This window comes from Scyliorhinus canicula, chromosome 15, assembly GCF_902713615.1.
Source record: "Scyliorhinus canicula chromosome 15, sScyCan1.1, whole genome shotgun sequence".
NCBI classification, from domain to species: Eukaryota; Metazoa; Chordata; class Chondrichthyes; order Carcharhiniformes; family Scyliorhinidae; genus Scyliorhinus; species Scyliorhinus canicula.
Window position 1 is genome coordinate 99,331,833 of NC_052160.1, and position 19,377 is coordinate 99,351,209.

The 19,377-nt window shown below is 46.4% G+C and overlaps 1 protein-coding gene across 1 annotated transcript in view; it reads left to right on the forward strand.

Moving 5' to 3' along the window:
• Positions 1-16,655, forward strand: part of LOC119978362 (differentially expressed in FDCP 6 homolog) — a 208,329-nt gene extending 191,674 nt beyond the window's left edge. The window contains exons 10-12 of the mRNA XM_038819950.1: positions 356-554; positions 9,250-9,340; positions 14,222-16,655. Of these exons, the coding sequence (XP_038675878.1) occupies positions 356-554; positions 9,250-9,340; positions 14,222-14,520 (589 nt within the window). The 3' untranslated portion in view covers positions 14,521-16,655. The remainder of the gene's footprint in view (positions 1-355; positions 555-9,249; positions 9,341-14,221) is intronic.
• The last annotated feature ends 2,722 nt before the right edge of the window (positions 16,656-19,377 follow it).

Consider the following 19,377-nt stretch of genomic DNA (forward strand, 5'->3'; position numbering starts at 1 on the left):
CTTGCAGTTCCTGACGCCTCCCACTGGAGCCTTTCAGCATTTCCTTGATCAGGCAAAAGAAGTCGAGTATTATTTCTCCAAAGAGTCGAGTGCAAATCCAAATTCTATCTCAGTAAGACCCGGACAAAAGTACTGTAAAAACTCTGACTCCGACTCCGTCATGCACTGAAACATGTAACGGCTGCAAAGTTTTGTTTGAAGTACACTTCTTAATTAATGCATCCAGATAACGGGATAAAAGAACACAGAGAAAACTCACACAGATGTTTTGTCTATATCAAGGCAGCAAGAATATGTATTTTTTTCACAGTGAAGACAATTATATGACGGCATGATCTGTCCATTTTGTCATTAGATTGCTGTCCGAGGAGGAAGACAAAATGAAAGCTCTGATGCAGCTTAAAGAAGAGCAGGAGGAACTAATTATAAAAACCCAGAGAGAAAAACAGGAGTTAAGGCAAGAGATGGAGAGCAAGTCTAAGATTCTAGACGAGGCCCAGCAACAGCTGGAGGAAGTCCGGGTCAACAGACAGCGAGCAGACCAGGATGTGATGGTAAGTGTGCACACTAACCAACATAGCAAGCTATATCAGCACTAAAACAGCAGTCTTACTTAAGTAAGATCAGGAAGAAGCTGTTCTGCTGGGGACCAGTCTGTTCCCAAAACCACAACGTGTTTGCGGCGCAGCATCAGAAGTGGAAGCCACGGGGCAGCACGGTGGTGCAGTGGGTTAGCCCTGCAGCCTCACGGCGCTGAGGTCCCAGGTTCGATCCCGGCTCTGGGTCACTGTCCATGTGGAGTTGGCACATTCTCCCCGTGTTTGCGTGGGTTTCGCCCCCACAACCAAAGATGTGCAGGCTAGGTGGATTGGCCACGCTAAATTGCCCCTTAATTGGAAAAAATGCATTGGGTACACTAAATTTATTTAAAAAAAAGAAATGGAAGCCATACTTTCTGAACAGCCGATGTTCATAAAAATGCAGAGGGGAGAAATTAATTTCGATGATGTTTATCACAGTAGTGTTTAATGTGTTCAGATCAGGTTCCTTTCGCTGCAGTTCTACGAGCGGGGATCGGCCATTTATTTCAAATTGTTTTAGAATTTGGGCGATAATCTTGATGCGTTTGACTTGAAGATGTCCAAATATGAGCCATAAGTAATTAGCAGCCTGCATTGTTACAGAATTAATGGAGAAGACAAAGTCTAATAGAAAGGTTACATATTCTTTTTTGCTTGGTTAGATCTAAAATTCCACCCATGTCTAAAGATTGTGCTAGTTTTCTTTATTAGAGCAGGATTAGACAATGGGAATCTGTTGAAGTGTAATATTCGGAGATTAGTCACCATTTTGGAACCAACAATTTCTAGCTGATATTGTGCTGAAAATCTGAAACGAAAATGGAAAATGTTGGAAAAAATTCAGCAAGAGAAATTTTGGGTTGCTTTAGAACAAGACTTTGTACTCTAGCTTACTCATAATATGTGGAATGGTTCTCTGTACATTTTTATTTTCATGTGAATGAAACGGAATCGGCTGCTCAATTTCCCCCTTGTTATGAGGTTCAATTCACCAGTTGACCTTTATGTCAGCTAGCACCTTACGAAACTCAGATCTACAACGGGCAGTGAGTGGTCCTGGTTTTGATATGGTGTAACCTGTAAATGTGAACAACATTGCTTCAACCACTGGAGACCTAGAGATTGTTGTCTGCCCTTCCTTCCGGCCTTGTAGAAGTTTAAAGTAGAAGTCATTTAGAGTACCCTATTATTTTTTTTCCCAATGAAGGGGCAATTTAGTGTGGCCAATCCACCTAACCTGCGCATCTTTGGGTTGTGGGGTGAAACCCAAGCAGACATGGGGAGAATGTGCAAATTCCACACGGAGAAGTCATGTTTTATTGACTCACATGCAGCTTTCTGTATCTATGAATTCACAACTCGGGAATTTGGTGAACTGCCTTTTGCTTCAGACCGAGAAAGACGTTTTTTACGCGATATTACAAAACCGAGAATAGCAACATTGGCTCTTTTTGTAAATTCAATATGACTGTCATCAGGGGGGTAAAGTTTATCCTGCCTTTTTTAAATATAGTTATCACCACATGGGCTAATTTTAATTGTGACTTCACTGAGGGAGGAGAATGGGAGTAAGGGATAATAATTTCAATATGTGGAAGCATGGCTTTTAGCGTGTGGTATCTGTGGTGATGTATGGAAGATAATGTGTCAGGCTTAAGGTCAAAGTAACATCACTCTGGTTAAAGTTGACACCTTCGTGAAGTGTTTATTGAGACTTTGTGCTAATCATTTTGAAATTCATAGAAGTATCACAATTGACAGCCTCTGCGTCCTGTGGGCTCCTGGGCCTGCTTTCAAATAACGGAGACAAAGCAGCCAAGGTCGAAGGTGGAACCTATAACTATCAGAGTTCAAGACTGGGAAAACAAATTGCACAACCATAAAATAGAAACAATACTGCTGAGAAAGTCACGTCGTAAAATAAGAAAGCGAAAATGCTGCTCATGCTCAGCTGCTTCTGGCAGCATCGGTGAGGAACAATACATTTCATGGGCCGGATTTCATGGCAGGATCTTCCAGTTGCACTGACAGCGCGCGCCCGCAAACCCCCCCCCCCCCCAGCAGCAAAGGGTGTGAACAATAGGACACCCTGTTGACAGCGGTGTGAATACCTCCGCTAGCCAAAAGTGGGCCGCTTCTGCGAAACACTGGGCGGGGAAGGGGAAGGGGGTGGTGGTTGGGGAAATAATCCCGCCCATTGTTTCAGACCTGTTATCTTTCGTCAGAACTGAGGAAAAGTTAGAGAAGGAATAGTTTTTGAGCAGCGACTGGGTGGTGCAAGGACAAAAGGAAATCCTGTGTCGGGGGCAGAAGAGTTAGTCTTCCAAGGCCAAAGGGAATGGTGATGGGACAAGAAAAAAACAAAGGAACAAACAATGTGCCCGGAGCCAAGTGTGCCGCTGACTGAAAGCAAAAAAAAGAGAGATAAACTGAAACATGGAACGGGAACGGAACAAAATGGGCACTGAGATCATTGACTGAAATTGTTGAACTGAATGTTGTGTCCACAAGGCTGCAAAATGCCTCATTGAAAGATGAGGTGTTGTTCCTCAAACTTAAATTGGGCCTCACTGGAACAGTGCAGCAGGTCGAGGATAGAGATGTCAGCATGAGGCCGAGGTAGAGAACTAAAATGGTCGGCCACTGGAAGCTCGGAGTCTTGTGAACTGAACAGAGGTGTTCTGCAAAGCAGTCACCCAATCTGCGTACGGCCTCCCCAGTGTAGAGGAAACCACAAGTGTGAGCAGTTTATACAGTAGATTAGGTTGAAACTAGTACATGTAGATAGCTGCCACACCTGGAAGGAGTGCTTTTGGGGCCTATGATGGTGAGGAGAGAGGGGGTCAAAGTGCTGAAACTATATTTACTGCATTTGCATCAGAACGTGCCATGGGAAGGAGACAGGGTATTGGGAGTGACAGTATTGGGAGTGACTGAAGTGTGGGCCAGGATGACACGGAGAGAACAATTCCTTCAGAATGCTGAATTGGGACTAGGTGGAAAAGATGTATTTGCAGGTGGCATGACATTAGAGTTGGTGGGAATAGCACAGCATTATCATTGAATACGGAAGCTGATGGAGTGGAAGATGAGGACAAGGTGAACCCTATTATGATTCTGGGTGGGGGTGAGGGTAGCAGTGAGAACAGAAGTGTAGGAAATGTGGCGGGCAGAGTTGAGGGTCCTGTCAAGCACGGTGTAGGGAAGAACTCTCGATTGAGGATGAGGAAGCACTGTTTTGTTGTCAGTTGTATCGTCAGAACAGATGCGATGGAGACAGAGGAACTGGGATAATGGAATGGGATCCCTACGGAGTGTAGCATGTGATGAAGAATAGTCGAGGTAGCTGTGGGAGTCAGTGGGATTATAATGAGATATTAGTAGATAACCTGGGATAGGATCTGAGAATGGTTACAACACAGGAGGAGGGCATTTGGTTTGATGTGTCAGCACAACAAGAGAGACTCAGCTGTCGTACTCCCCTAGTCCAATACAACCACGCCACTGCCTCCCCATTCGCCCATAGGATGTGGACGTCGCTGGCAAGGCCAATATTTGTTGCCCACCCCTAATCCCCTTAAACCGAGTGGCTTGCAGAGGGCATTTAAGAGTCAGCCACATTGTTGTGGGTCTAGAGTCACATGGAGGTCAGCAAGTAAGGACGGAAGGTCTCCTTCCTTAATATACAGAGGGCTGGATTCTCCGTTTCTGAGACCAAGTGTTGTCTCCGGCGCAGGATTTGTGGAGTTCCACAACAGCAAAACTGGCATCGCACACCATCCCAGCCAACAAGGTGGCAGCAAGACGCATGGCACAACGTTTCACTGATGCCGAGCTGAAAACCCTCCTGGAAGTGGTCGAGGAGAGGCAGTTGACCCTGTACCCTAACAAACCCCTACCCACCCACCCACCAAGAGAAGGCTACCATAGCCACTGGGGGCAGTAGAAATCTGGAGGGGGACCTCCAGACCTGTGGCCCCTGACGGTGGCAGATCAGAGGGCCCTGGACGTGGTCGATGGCCTGGAGAAAAGGAAGATTGCCAGGGTGGAATTTGGCCACGGGTGAATGTGTGAGACCCCGCTGAGTTGCTGTTCCCCGTGACAGTGTGTCAACACCCTGCAACACCACCCCCACCCCAAGCCACCCTTACGGCAGCCTTTGACCTGAGGTGCAGTTCACCCCAGAGCTCGAGACTGAGGTTGACACTGACTCTCCGACACAGCTGTCTCCAACACCCTCCACCGTTCTAGAGACACTCGCTACGGTTGGGCACTTTAGTGAAAAGGCTCTTGGGACACAAGCTGGGGAGCACCACATGGTTGATCCGGTACAGCAGGTGGAGGTATGAACTCCCAAGGGGATGGACGGTCGGAGGGCAGGCCGACCCAGGAACTAGCTGCCTTTCAGATGGGTTTTGGGCTTCTGGAACAGAGAGTCCCATCAATTGTGGAGATGCAGTCACTGAGCCAGGGACCACATGAGGGGTTGTCGGCAAGCATCCAGCACCTGCAAGTGCAGCTGGTGGAGTCCAATCGTGTGCAGCAGCAGGAGGTGGTGGCGACCTTGCGTGCCACCCAGGCCAAAACTGCATGCGTCCGTGATGGAGGCATTGGAGGACACAGTTTTGGCCATGGATCAGCATGTCCAAGGCCTGGGGCATTCTGTGCAGGAGCTTGCCGAGGCCCAGAACAGGGTTGCTGCCTCACAGGCAACCATGTGCGAGAGCCACCTGGAAATTGCAGCGGTGCTCCTGAGCATGGCCCAGTGACAGCAGCCATGGCTGGGAATGTTGATGCCATTGCCCAGGCGTTGGCCAACGTGGTGCAGGCACAGAGTGAGATGGCCCAGTCACTGGCTGATGTGGCACAGTCCCAGACAGAGATGGTCCACTCCCTTTGCTCCATGGCTGCGAACATGAAGACCCTGGTTGAGACTAGAGTGGACCTCCAGGACTGGCGATGCCTGGTGGCGGGGGAACCTTTGGGGATAGCTCCACTCTCATCCCCGTCCCATGGAGTTGCCCAGGGGTCATCAGGCATCCGACATCAGCATCTGAGGGAGGAGGTGGTGATGGGGCCCATGCTGGTGACTCCATGGAAGCACGCAGCACCATGGAACCCCCCCCCCCCCCCACCTCCAGCTTGTCCCTGGCGCATCTGGTGGGCAGTGGGCAGAACAGGATGACACCATGCCACCTGGGACGTCCATCCAGATCCGGTCACCCCAGAAGACGGCCTCCAAAGGGGGCCTAGATCGCAGGGTGGAAATCACAGCAGGCCACTTCCACTCCTGCTGCACCATCTGGGTATCTGCCAGGAAGTAGTGTTAGGACCCGGAAGGCCAGAAAGTTAGACACCAGTTAAGTTGGCATGGGTGCAGGGCACAGTTTAGTTGTAGGGGCGAGGGCACAAATCTGTCTATACATTGTCACATTAAACACCTGTTCACACTGTTACAACCTGCACTGTCAGATGGGTGTGAGGGGTGGGCTGGTCTGGGCTGGCCAGAAAGGAGGTGCCGTGGGGTGGGGGAGAATGGACGTTGTGGGGGTAGTCTGGGCTCCCCTCCTTAATGTCCCCACCAACGTCACTCAGGGTTCGATAGGACTGTCTGATGGAATGGCCAGCTCGCATGCAGGGATCACCCAGATGGATGGTGGAAAGTGCTACTGTGGGCAGGAGTCAGAATTTTGTCAAATAACGTGGAGCTCCAGAGCTCATCGCAAAGTGGTTTGGCATCATCCTCCAACCCCGGGATCAGACCAGACCCGGTGTTACTGCAACCCAGTGCCCCCCACCCCGTAGTGCAGTAGGTATGTATCACATGGGGGGGGGTGGAGGTGGATGCGGGTCCATGTCCCTGGACAGAGCTCTCTTCCCTCCGCCCCAAACACATTTCCCGATTTTGATGTCAGCCAATGGAGAATCACACCCATAGTGAGCCAGATGGGTTTCCGTGACGATCGGTGATAGTTACACCGTCACGATTACTGAGACTAGCTTTCAACCGCCATGTTTTGCAGCAGCAAAGTTCAGAATTTTTTTTTTTAAATAATTTTTATTCAAGTTTTTCAACAACAAATTTTCTCCCCACAGTTAAAGTAGACAAGGTGTGGTTCTACACCGAAACAAGAAAATAACTCCCCCCCCCCCCCCAAAACAGAATAATAAATAATAACAAACAACAATACAAGAAAGAAGAAAATAACAAGCCCACCATCGTAAAAACAAACCCCCTTAACCAGCCCCGAACCCCCCCCCCCCCCCCCCCCCAGGTTGCTGCTGAGACCGACCACTCTCTACCCCTTCGCCAGGAAATCAAGAAAGGGCTGCCACCGCCGAAAGAACCCCTGTACCGACTTCCTCAGCGCAAACTTAACCTTCTCCAGCTTGATGAACCCAGCCATGTTGTTGATCCAGGCCTCCGAACTCGGGGGCCGCGTGTCCTTCCACTGTAACAGAATCCTGCGCCGGGCTACTAGAGACGCAAAGGCCAGAATGCCGGCCCCCCTCGCCTCCTGCACTCCCGGCTCCGAAGCTACCCCAAAGATCGCGAGCCCCCAGCCCGGCCTGACTGTAGACCCGACCACTTCAGACAAAGTCCCCGCCACCAACTTCCAAAACCCCTCCAAGGCCGGACAAGCCCAGAACATATGGGTGTGGTTCGCCGGGCCCCCCGAAAACCTCCCGCACCTGTCTTCATCTCCAAAGAACCGGCTCATCCTGGCCCCTGTCATGTGCGCCCTATGCAGCACCTTCAGCTGAATTAAGTTGAGCCGTGCGCAAGAAGAGGACGAGTTCACCCTCTCCAGGGCGTCCAACCATGTTCCATCCTCAATCTCTTCCTCTAGCTCTTCCTCCCACTTCGCTTTGAGCTCTTCTACTGAGGCCTCCTCCTCCTCCTGCCTCATCTGATAAATTGCCGAGATCTTCCCCTCACCGACCCACGTCCCCGAGAGCACCCTATCCTGCACCCCCCCTAGGCGGCAGCAGCGGGAACTCCACCACCTGCCGCTTAACAAATGCCCTGATCTGCATATACCTGACAGCGTTCCCAGGGGGGAGGTTCCACTCCCCCTCCAGCTCCTCCAGAGTCGCGAACTTCCCATCAAGGAAGAGGTCCCCAATCTGTCTGATGCCTGCCCTGTGCCAACTCCCAAATCCACCATCCATTCTCCCTGGTGCAAAACGGTGATTGCCCCGTATCGGGGCCCAGACTGAGGCCTTCACTTACCCACTATGCCGCCTCCAGTGTCCCCAGATTTTGAGGGACGGCACCACTACCGGACTCGTGGAGTACTTTGCCGGGGGGAGTGGAAGTGGGGCCATCACCAAAGCCTCCAGACCCGTACCCACACAGGACGCCACCTCCAATCTCTTCCATGCGTCACCCTCCCCCTCCGTCACCCACCTGCGAATCATTGCCACATTCGCCGCCCAGTAATACCCACACAGGTTGGGCAACGCCAAACCTCCTACCTCCCTTCTTCGCTCCAAGAATACCCTCCTTGCTCTCGGGGCCTTCCGCACCCACACGAACCCGAGAATAGACTTATTCACCCTTTTGAAAAAAGCCTTTGGGATCAATATGGGGAGGCACTGGAAAAGAAACAAAAACCTCGGGAACACCATCATCTTAATCGACTGGACCGTCATCTTAATCGCAAACTTCAGAATTAACGAGGGGAGTTCTGCAACACAAGTTTGGCAATAACTCATTTTTACTATTGGTCAGAGCTGTGCTCACATTGTTCTATGACCAGTTCATGCAATAGAGATTAGTACTCGTGAAGTTATAGAGAAAAAAACGGTCTGACATAAGAAGTGCAGCAGCTGCAATGAAACTGGTTGCTTCTCCCCTGGTATATTCTGAAGATTCATCTCATCATAAGGTACATAATAATTAGTTAATGGACATCAGGATCCATCAGAATACAGACATTTCCTGATGTCAAATTATTAAATTTGATTTAGCCAATAGTTTGAATTGAGTAGTGGAACGTGCTTGATGGTGACTAGATCTTTTATATATATGAAGCATAAATTCCCTTTCAGAGCTACAAACAGTTTTGTTCAAATCTGCCGCTAGTTTGTCAGTCGTCTCTGCTTTCACAATCAACTTGTTGTATGACAATGTAGTATCCAGGTCAAAATAATAATAATAATCTTTATTGTCACAAGTAGGCTTACATTAACACTGCAATGAAGTTACTGCGAAAGTCCCTAGTTGCCAGAATGTCTAATTCACCAAACAAGCACGTCTTTCAAGACTTGTGGGAGGAAACCGGAGAATCCGGAGGAAACCCACGCAGACACAGCGAGAACGTGCAGACTCCGCACAGACAGTGCAGAATGGACTCAATCTCCTTAACTGAGGGATTTGAAATCAGTCATTGTATCATAATCTATTGCCATAACAAGTTGGCCTTCATTGTTTAACCTAGTGAACGCGCAGCAGCAGAATCTACTGACATGTTTGTTCCTTTCAATTAAATATTAATTGCGTTTTTCTCTTCGCACAGTGATAGAAGATAAATGTATCTCAACAAAATAAAAATACTAATTATTGCTGGGATTTTGTGCTGGTATTAACACTGGACCAGTTGCCATTTGTTCATTAAGCCTATGTAGATTTCATTTGGTGACACTTTTTCCCCTCCTTTTACAGGCTGCACAGAAGAAATTACGACAAGCAAGTTCACACGTTAAGCACTGGAATGTCCAGATGAACAGGTTAATGCATCCGATCGGACCAGGAGGTAACCAGCAACATTGACATTCATTGCATTGTTGAGAAGAAACGTTTTTATTGTATTTTTTTTCCAAATTGCTTATTTTGTTTAAAAGGTTACCTCAAAATACAAATCCAGAAATGTTGGGCTGAATTCTCCGCTGTCAGGTGCTCCGTTTTGCCGGCAGCCGGGGGGGTTTCCCGACGGCATGGGGTTGCCCCACAATGGGAAACCCCATTGACCAGCCAGCAAAACGGAGAATCCCGTCGACATGTTGAACCAGAAATCTGGTGCCGAGGGACTGAGAAACCCGCCCGGTGTATCACTTTAATTACCTTTAGCTACAAAATAAACCTGCATCTAAAAATTGTAAACACATTTCAAAACTAATCCTGGAGCACAAACTGTATTCAAGGTGAAGTGAGGTTTCAGCAGGCAATCTCCCAATCATTAACTTTAACATGGACGTTTAAGCTTTTGACTGATTAATCACATGCCAAAGTGGATGATCGTGCGAACTTGCAGAAATTCCAGGCTCTTATCCTTCTTGTGGACAGATGCTGCAGCAACAGTCAACTTCAGGATAGGTGTTGCAATGCTTCATCACTTGCCCATAGACTGTTTCATGGCTCCATCTTGGGTTTCCTATCTTTCTTTTTGACGGGCACTTCTTTCCCTTCCACTCCTCCTTCCATCCAGTCTTAGCAACAGTCAACATAAATTCCTTACCCATTTTGATTCTTCATAAAGGCTGAAGCAATAGTTGTCCCAACGTGAAGCCATTCTCCTGGAGTGGGAAAGATCCTTGAAGAGTTGTTTTTTCCAGCTTTTCCACACTTCCTAGTGTCAGTTCTCCACAATGCACATCAACCTTATTGACTAATATTTTACACATGTATGTGTGAGCACGTGCTTTTAAAATCTGTTGTAACCAAAGATGAGCTATGCCCTGCTTCCTAAAATTGAAGATGACTACCAGCTCTAGCGTGTCAGGAGTTCCAGTGTGGCAATCGGAGTAGAACTTTGAAATTCTCGTTGATCCATCCAGGTGTCAGCAACTGAGTTGAATAATGCCAAACTCGCTAATGATTTCAATCATGCCACCACTTCCATAATTGCCACCCTGCCTCCCCCCACTTTACTCCCTGTATCATCTCCCCCACCCCTCACAGTAAAGCATGTCAGCTTTTACCACCCCTTTTGATCTAGCTGTCGCTTTCAGGGTCTCCTCCCTCCCCCACACCATCTTTCAGCTTCTGTGAGTCTCCAAGATCACCAGCACCCCCTGCACGATGCCCCAATCGCCCACCTTCCACCACACTGTGACTTCTCTCCTCTGTCGTGGGCTGACTGTCAGATAGGACACTTAGAAGAGAAATTGGCGACGTGCCAGGGAAATTCTATCGATAACTCCTCTTTCCCTTAAACCTCCCACAACCCTCTGCTCCAAGGTCTTGCCCAAGTAAATATCAGGGCCATAATATGCTCGCATGAAAGACTCTGACATCATTTAGCCTGAGGTATAATCCCATTTGTAGTTTTGTTTCTTTATGTATTCAGTTCCCCATCACATCTTTACCATGACCTACTTTAACGCAGCTGCCAGTGCAATTGACTATACAGTGTACACGTGGCTTATGGTCGCTAATCTGCTTTCGTTCTCCAGCCATGGCATATGGCAGAACTACTCATCCAACACATACAAAAATTCAGGACACGGCACTTTACTAATGCGCTAACAATAATAAATCTGAACAGGCATGCACACTTAGAGCTCTAGATCACTATGAGAACGTATCGACATATGCTGCACTGTGGTGACGTTAGAGGAACTGTTAAACAGGGAACCATTGATGTTGAAAACTGGACACAGGAAACAAGAGGGAGGAGAAATTCAACCCACATCTCTGACATTGGATCTCCGAATTTCATGTTGTCACCTGTCATACATAGAAACACACATAGAAAACAGAAGCTGGAGGAGGCCATTTGGCCCTTCGAGCCTGCTCCACCATTCGTTATGATCATGGTGATCATCAAGTTCAATAACCTGATCTGGCATTCCCCCATATCCCTTGATCCCTGTAGCCTCAAGAGCTTTATCTAATTCCTTCCTGAAATTACACAATGTTTTTACCTCAACTATTTTCTGTGGTAGTAAATTCCACAGATTCACCACTCTCTGGGTGAAGAAATTTCTCCTCACCTCAGTCCTAAAGATTTTACCCCTTATCCTCAAACTATGAACCCTAGTTCAGGACTCCCTCACCATCGGGAACATTCTTTCTGAATCTACCCTGTCTTACCCTTCTAGGAAGTTTCTATGAGATTCCCTCTCGCTCTTCTAAACTGCCAATGAATACAATCCTAACCGATTTAGTCTCTCCTCATATGACAGTCCCGCCATCCCAGGAATCAGCCTGGTAAACCTTTGCTGCCGTCCCTCCATAGCAAGAACGTCCTTTCTCAGATAGGGGCATCAAAACTGCACACAATACTCCAGGTGTGGCCTCACCAATGCCCTATACAATTGTACTAAAATATCTCTACTCCTATACTCCAGCTCTGAAGGCCAACTGTCATGCCACTGGAGTCCGGGCGACGTTCACATGGAACAGGTGTCAAGCGCCTTGAGTTTTCCCTTTGGTGTCCTTAAGCCAATTTTAGGACCGTTGTGCAAAATTGAGGTACAAATGGGTGGTGTTTCTGTTGTGCATGCAGCGCTTTACTCCCCTGACCATTTCTTAAAGGTGCCACCGGAGGCTGCTGAGATAAAAGGCCCAAGACATTTTCTGTTCTCCTTTACTGGCACTGTTGGTGGCCTCCCCTGCTGCCTCAAGCCCAAACTCCTGGCTTTATCTATGTGAGAGCTAGCTGATGGGTCGCTCTCCTCAGCCAATGAGTCACAGTGGTGCTCGTTGTGTGCCTACGGTGGCATTGAACTGAGGCCTGGTGTGAAATTTGGCCCCAGCTTCAGACTGACCATGGGCCTCCTTGGAAAACCATCAGGCATTTAACAGTTGCTTTGGGCACATGCTGACTTGCTCACCCAAAATGTCTTCCATGATTGAACCCACGTAACACAAATGGATGCAATGGTTTCCTGAACTCCAGATATACCAGCCCATTTCAAGAGGTTACCAAGTTCTTTACATTGATATCTCTATAATATCTCTAAAACCAAATAGCATTCATTAAAGTGACGTTTTGCATATCGAAGGGTGATTTAGACCTTCAACAGGTAAAATAACAAACTAAACATAACCGAATTTTAAGTGACTGGTCATCTCTCACAAATAGATCTTTATAAATTTGTAGATTTTCTTTTCACTTCAAGTGCAGTAGCACCTCTATTTATTACAATTTATTAGTATTAAATATCTGAATATTTCAGAATGTTTTAAAGCGAGAGAATGTTTATGGCTAGTAATTGCTGAAGTAGCAGAAATTCTGATTAAAATATGAGAAAATTTGCAAAGTTGTAACTGAGCAACCAGCTGCTTGTGTGGGAGTAGGCAGGAAATTCCCCATCGGGAACTGCTGAACAACAGTTCAGGAGTTAGTGCCCTTACACATAGATGTACTGCATGTACTCCACCCCCACTGGAGTACCAGAAACAAGCAGAGATTTATCTTCTCTCACATTGGGGGGGGGGGGGGGGGGGGGGGGGGGGGAGTTCTCAGTCCTCCTCTAGACCAACAATTCAGTTTCTGTCTTCTTTGTCTGTATGGCATATTTGATATGTCTGCGTCTTCAGGAAATTGGACAAGCTGTAGATAGTCCATGTTCTGGTGGTGGAGGAAAGAAAACAGGCTGCATCGACAAATAGGATGTGATTCTCTGGCCTCCCGGTGCCATGTTTCTCGGCAGCGGGAGACGACCTGCTGCTGGCCGGCAGCAGAATCTTTTGGTCCTGCCGCTGTCAATGGGATTTCCCATTGAATCCACCCGCAGCAGAGGGTGCACCATTGGCAGGACTGGAAGGTCCCGTTGGCGTGAACAGTGGACGATCTCGCCAAAAGGCGTGATTCGCCCAAAAGGGAACAAAGCCCCCTTGCGAGCATGTTTTCCCCGGCGCTCACAGTGCTGAGAAGCACAAGGCTATTTAACGCGACTCGCAGTGAATAAGGGGACTGAATGGGGAATGCGCAGCTGAGGCCGCGCATAACCCCGTTTTGTGTGGTGGGGAGCTCCACATCCCGGAACTCCCCATTGTAGCGAGAGATCGGGACGCCATTTTTAAATAGCGCCCAATCTCCAAGGCCCCTAAAACAATAAAACAATTCTCGACCTCCCCAGCTTGAAGACAATATGAGAATGTCCCCCCATTCTCTCTCTCTCTCTCTCTCTCTCTCCTCTTTCTCTCTCTCTCTCTCTCTCTCTCTCTCTCTCTCTCTCCTCTCTCTCTCTCTCTCTCCCCCCCCCCGCCAACACTCACGCTGGACAACCACAGCCCGATTGCTTGCGCACAAAAAATGCGAGCTTGGCACCTTGGGAGTACCAACCTGGCATCTTGGTAGTGCCTGGCTGGCACCCAGGTGGCACTGCCAGGGTACCCAGATGGCACCAACAGTGCCAGGGCACCACCCTGCCCAAAGGACATGCAGCTGGCGGCCTCTGATCCCCTGGAAGACCCCATGAGTGCCGTTTTTGTGGGTACATCAGAAATCTGCACATTACTGCCTTGCTCTAATATGCAGATTAGCCAAAACGTGATCCCATTGTGGGCGAGATTTACATTGCAACATCTCATGAGGTCGCATTGGATCCCGCGAGGTTTGCGAGCCGGGTAAATCCCGGGAGCAGGGTCTCCCGGCTTTCATCGGCCACCCCGCGCCATGGTGAGCTGCGTCCATAGTCTTTTAGCATTCCACACATTTTCACCATTCTTGTTTACATTGTTGCAGATAAACGGCCCTCATGTTCCGTTGGGAGCGGTTTTCGAGGGACAATAGGAGGACAGAAGGACGGACGAGTAAAATCATTGGGAAAGTCAGAAGAGAATGATAACGCCAACGAGCCTGGTAAAGAGAATCTCCATCGCTCCCTGTCAAACAGTCCTTCAAACGCAAGCTCAGTCGTGGAAATGGAGACCACAGCTTTAAATGGACAGTTGAAAAGAAATTCCATGGAAAGTAAAAAATCGGTGCATAGGGCGTCCACAGAAGATCAGGAGGATACTCCAACAGAGGAACTCATGCGGTAGTTTGGATGTCACCAGAAGGTTGTTTGGCATATTTGGTGTTCTGTTACTTCACATTGGGCATTGGACTTCACTTTAAACATCACTTCACCAAGAGCATCAAGTTCAGAGGCACCAATATAAAACGTAAATGATAGATGTCAGAAATGAAGTCAGCCAATATCGTGAGCTTCTTCTGCAAGGATAACAGAAGTCTCGAAAAGTAAAATGACCTCAAATTCCCTGAGGCCATCTGCTGTTATTTGCATCCAGTAGAGAGCAGTGTCTTTTGTTTCCTTGGATCAAGAATGGTGAAGGAGAACTTTAATTAAGGTTGCAGCTTCACCAAATAGCTACATTATTACACCTGCATACTGTGGTAGAATCTGGAAATGTTGAATTTTTTTTAACGCTTTTAATCGGCAGAAACATTTGTGTTAATGGATAGCAAATGTCCAATTTTGAATAGTATCAGCTTCCTCACCATCAACCAAACAAACCACACCATCAGCTTTTATTTCTTATGGGATAGAATTGAAAAATGGGATAGAATTGAAAAGCAGGGAAGTTATGCTAAACCTATATTGAATTTTGGTTAGACCACCACTTAGGATACTGTTTGCAGTTTGGGTCGCCATTTTAGAAAAATAATATGGAGGTGCTGGTGAGGATGCAGAGAAGATTTACAAGGATGATACCAGAAACGTGTGGGTATAAAGATCAGGAAAGGATGAGTGGACTGGGTCTCGTTACTCTTTAAACCGGAAGGCTGTGAGTGACAGTCTTTAAAATCATGAAAGTTTCTAACAGAGTGGATACAGAGGGAATGTTTCCTCTTGTAGAGAAGACCAGAACTGGAGGCCACCAAAATAAGGTGATCACCAAGAAATTAGTGGGAAATTTCTTTGCTCAGAGAGTGGTGACACTAGAACTGGGTACCACAAGGAGGGGTTGAATTGAATATAGCTGCAATTCAGGGGAAGTGAGGCAAGCATCTGAGAGAGAAACAAATAGATGATTACGATGGTAGATTTAGATGAGGAAAAACGGGAGGAGACTCCAGTGGCTCATAAACATTGACACAGACTGTTTCTGTGCCATATAGCCTATGCGACCCAATGAATGAGCGGTCTGGAAATTACTTCATAACCTGAACAACCAAAGTCTGCTTTTAAATTATAAGTCTATTCTTTTCCAATTTGTTCATATGTTTTACAATGTGGAGACATTACCTATGGAAGCTATTAAAGTTTTCCAATCATTTTCATTCGCAACAAAGCAGTGCTCGAAACCTAAGCCCTTACCCATTCCTTTAAACTCACTATCTAGTTTGGCTGCACTTACCTAAACTTGTCAGTGTGTGTCAGCCAAAGCCAGAATGGTCCAGACAAGTACTACCTAAATCGAACAGTACAAATCCATTGGAAACTGTTTTGAAGCTCACAGTTCAGGGGACCTGCCTCTCTATTAAATGCGAATGGGAGATTTCTTCAATGGCATCGTGCAAATCTTGGTTTGGCTCTCTAATCTTTGTACAGGACGTTCAAGTGTGAGGTGCAGAATTAAAGTCGCTTCTGCAATTCATAAATAAAGACGAGCTTCACTTCGGATATCTGCTTTCAAATGAACATGTCCTTTATTTTGGGCTGCTGTCAGAAGTATTTCAGATCATCTCAACATTGCTTTAATTTTCATGCTTGAAGTTTGTAAAATATATATGCAGTTGATTTTAATAAATATTTAGTTCAAATGTGGAAGTTTTTAAAATGTGAAGGGCAGGTACTGGCTAACTCCAGACGTATTTATTTTGAAAGGTTACAATTTGATACAACTGGGATTTGTTGGCACAAATTATATGTATTTGTATAGTTTCTTTAACGACAAGAAAGCCTGCTTAAAAAGTACACGTAATAAATGTGATTCTGTCATTAAAAATTGTCACTTACTCCATAATGAGACTTAGTTCAGATACTGTGTCCTGGTGTCAAATTCTAATTAAACAACTGATTAAGTATCCGAATTGTGCATAAGTTACAGCTGTAGCTAAATTACATTACAAACATTATTTTTTAATCATCAAAATTCTAAATGATAATCATTCAGATAATGCCTGTACAGTATTGTTACATTTCTACTGTAATAAAGTAGTTTTCTTAAGATATGTGACTCAACGTCTGCGCTCCCCGCACACAGTCAGAGAACAGTAGGGGCAGCTAGTTATAGCCTTGTCTTTTCTAATAGCTTCTGCTAAAATTCCAAGACATCATCTGTTCATGTTTACATACTTCACCCCCAAGTGACCTGTGCATGCATGGAAGGTGGCAGATCTTGGGAGGTGGCAGGACACATCGAAAAAAGTAGTCAACAAAGCACGTGGGACTATGAGCTTCATAAATGCAGGCATTGAGTACAAAAGCAGGGAGGTTGTGCTCAACTTTTATAAAGCTCTGCTCAGGCAACAACTAGAGTTCTGGACACCATAATTTAGGAAGGATGAGAGGGTCTTTGAAAGTGAAAACAATCAATATTTTCAAAAGTCAACTGGATGGGCACCATGAAGCAAATTAACCTTGCAGGTTTGTGGGGATTGAATGGGGGAGTGAGACTGACTGCATCGCTCCGAGGGGAGTCAGCATCAAATTGATGGGCTGAAGGGCCACCTTCTGTGAGGTAAATGGACCTTTTAACGTCTCTTGATTAAAGCATGCTAGAAGGTTGCAAATAATTTAAAATTTATATTTTAGATGCAAGTACTAGAGTTAGAAGCACTTGCTTATTAAAACTGAGCCTCTGTTATAGATGGTTGTACACGTGTGTATTGGGGTAGGTTCGCCCATGAAGCATATTATCCAGCTGCCTGCCTCCTGCTCTTTGCAGTTTGTCAAAGAATCCAATTCAAACTTGAAAGTAGATATGTTTTTTTTTAAATAGAGTGAATCTTGAAAATCTTGATGTTCAGGGACCTGGGTGTACTCATACAAGGAACACAAAGTTAACATGCAAGTGTAGTAAATAATTAGGAAGGCAAGTAACATGTTGGCCTTTACTGCAAGGGAATTGGGAAACAATCAGAAAGTCTTGTTACAAAAGCAGAAAATGCTGGACAATCTCAGCAGGTCTGACACCATCTGTGGAGAGAGAGAGAACGGAGCTAACGTTTCAAGTCTGGGTGACTGTCACAGTCCTGTTACAGTTGTACAGCGCTTTGTGAGATCACACCTGGAGTACAGTGCATTGTTTTGATTTCCATATTTAAGGAAGGATAGGCTTAGCTCAATTGGCTGGACAGCTGGTTCGTGGTATAGAGCAAGGCCAACTGCGAAGATTCAATTCCTGTACCGACTGAGGTTAGTAATGAGGGCCCTGTCTTCTCACCCTTTATCCTTGTCTGAGGTGTGTTGATCCTCAGGTTAAATCACCACCAGTCAGCTCTCCCCTCAAAGGGGAAAGCAGCCGATCATCATCTGGGGCTATGGTGACTTTACACTTGCATTGGACACAGTACGCTGAAGGTTCACTAAATTGATTCCTGGGATGAGGGTTGTCTTACGATGAGAGGATGAGGAAATTGGGCATAAACTTTGGCGCTTAGAAGAGTAAGAGGTGGAGGCAGAATGGTGGTGCAGTGATCAGCACTGTTGCATACAGCACTGAGGACCTGGGTTCCATCCTGGCCCCGGGTCACTGTCTGTGTGGAGTTTGCACATTCTCCCTGTTTCTGCGTGGGTTTCACCCCCACAACCCAAAGATGAACAGGTTAGGTGGATTGACCACGCTAAATTGCCCCTTAATTGGGAAAAATTGGGTTCATTAATTTACATACAGGATCTGATTTGTGTCCTCTTTTCTGAAGACAGAACCAAAGTATGTATTCAATTGCTCAGCCATTTCTTTCTCCCTTATTATGCATTCCCCTCTGTCTGTAGGAAGCTTACATTTGTCTTTACCAACCTCTTTCTCTTCCCGTATCTATAGAAACTCATAGTGTCAGTCTTTATTTTCCCTGCAAACTTACTTTCGTACTGTACCTTCCTCATCTTGATCAATCGCTTGGTCCATCTTTGCTGAATTATAAACTGCTCCCAATCCCCAGATCTATTATTTTTCTTGGCCAATCTGTATGCTTCTTCCTTGGATTGGATACTATTTCTAATTTCCTTTGTAAGCCATGGATTGGGCCTCTTACGCATTTTGCTTTTCTGGCAGACCAGAATGAACAGTTGCTACAGTTCCCCCATGCTTTCCTTGAATGTTTGCCATTGCCTATCCACTGTCATCCCTTGAAGCAACTCTCCCCAATCAATCAAGGCCAACTCACACCTCGTATCTTTATAGCTTCCTTTATTAAGATTCAGCATCCTAGTCTCCAAATCAACTACTACACTCTCCATCTTAGTAAAAAATTCTAGCATGTTATGGGCGCTCATCCCCAAGAGGCCTCGTACAGCCAGATTGGCAGTGATTCCCATCTCATTACACAGTACTCAGTCTAAGATGGCCTGCTCTCTAGTTGGTTCCTCCACATATTGATCAAGAAAACCATCCCGTATATAGTCCAGGATTCCTCCTCTATGGCATTGTGGCTAATTGATTGGCCCAATCTATGTGAAGATTAAAATCACCCATGATCACCAATATTCCCTTGTTACATGCATCTCTAATTTTGTGTTTAATGCCATTCCCAACATCACTGCTGTTTGGGGGTCTATATATGACACCCACTAATGTTTTTTGCCACTTGGTATTTCTCAACTCTACCCATACAGACTCCACATTGTCAGAGCTGGTTTAGCTCAGTGGGCCAGATAGCTGGTTTGTAATGCTGGCCAGCAGCATGGGTTCAATTCCCATTCCAGCTGAGAATTCTGAATTCTCCCTCTG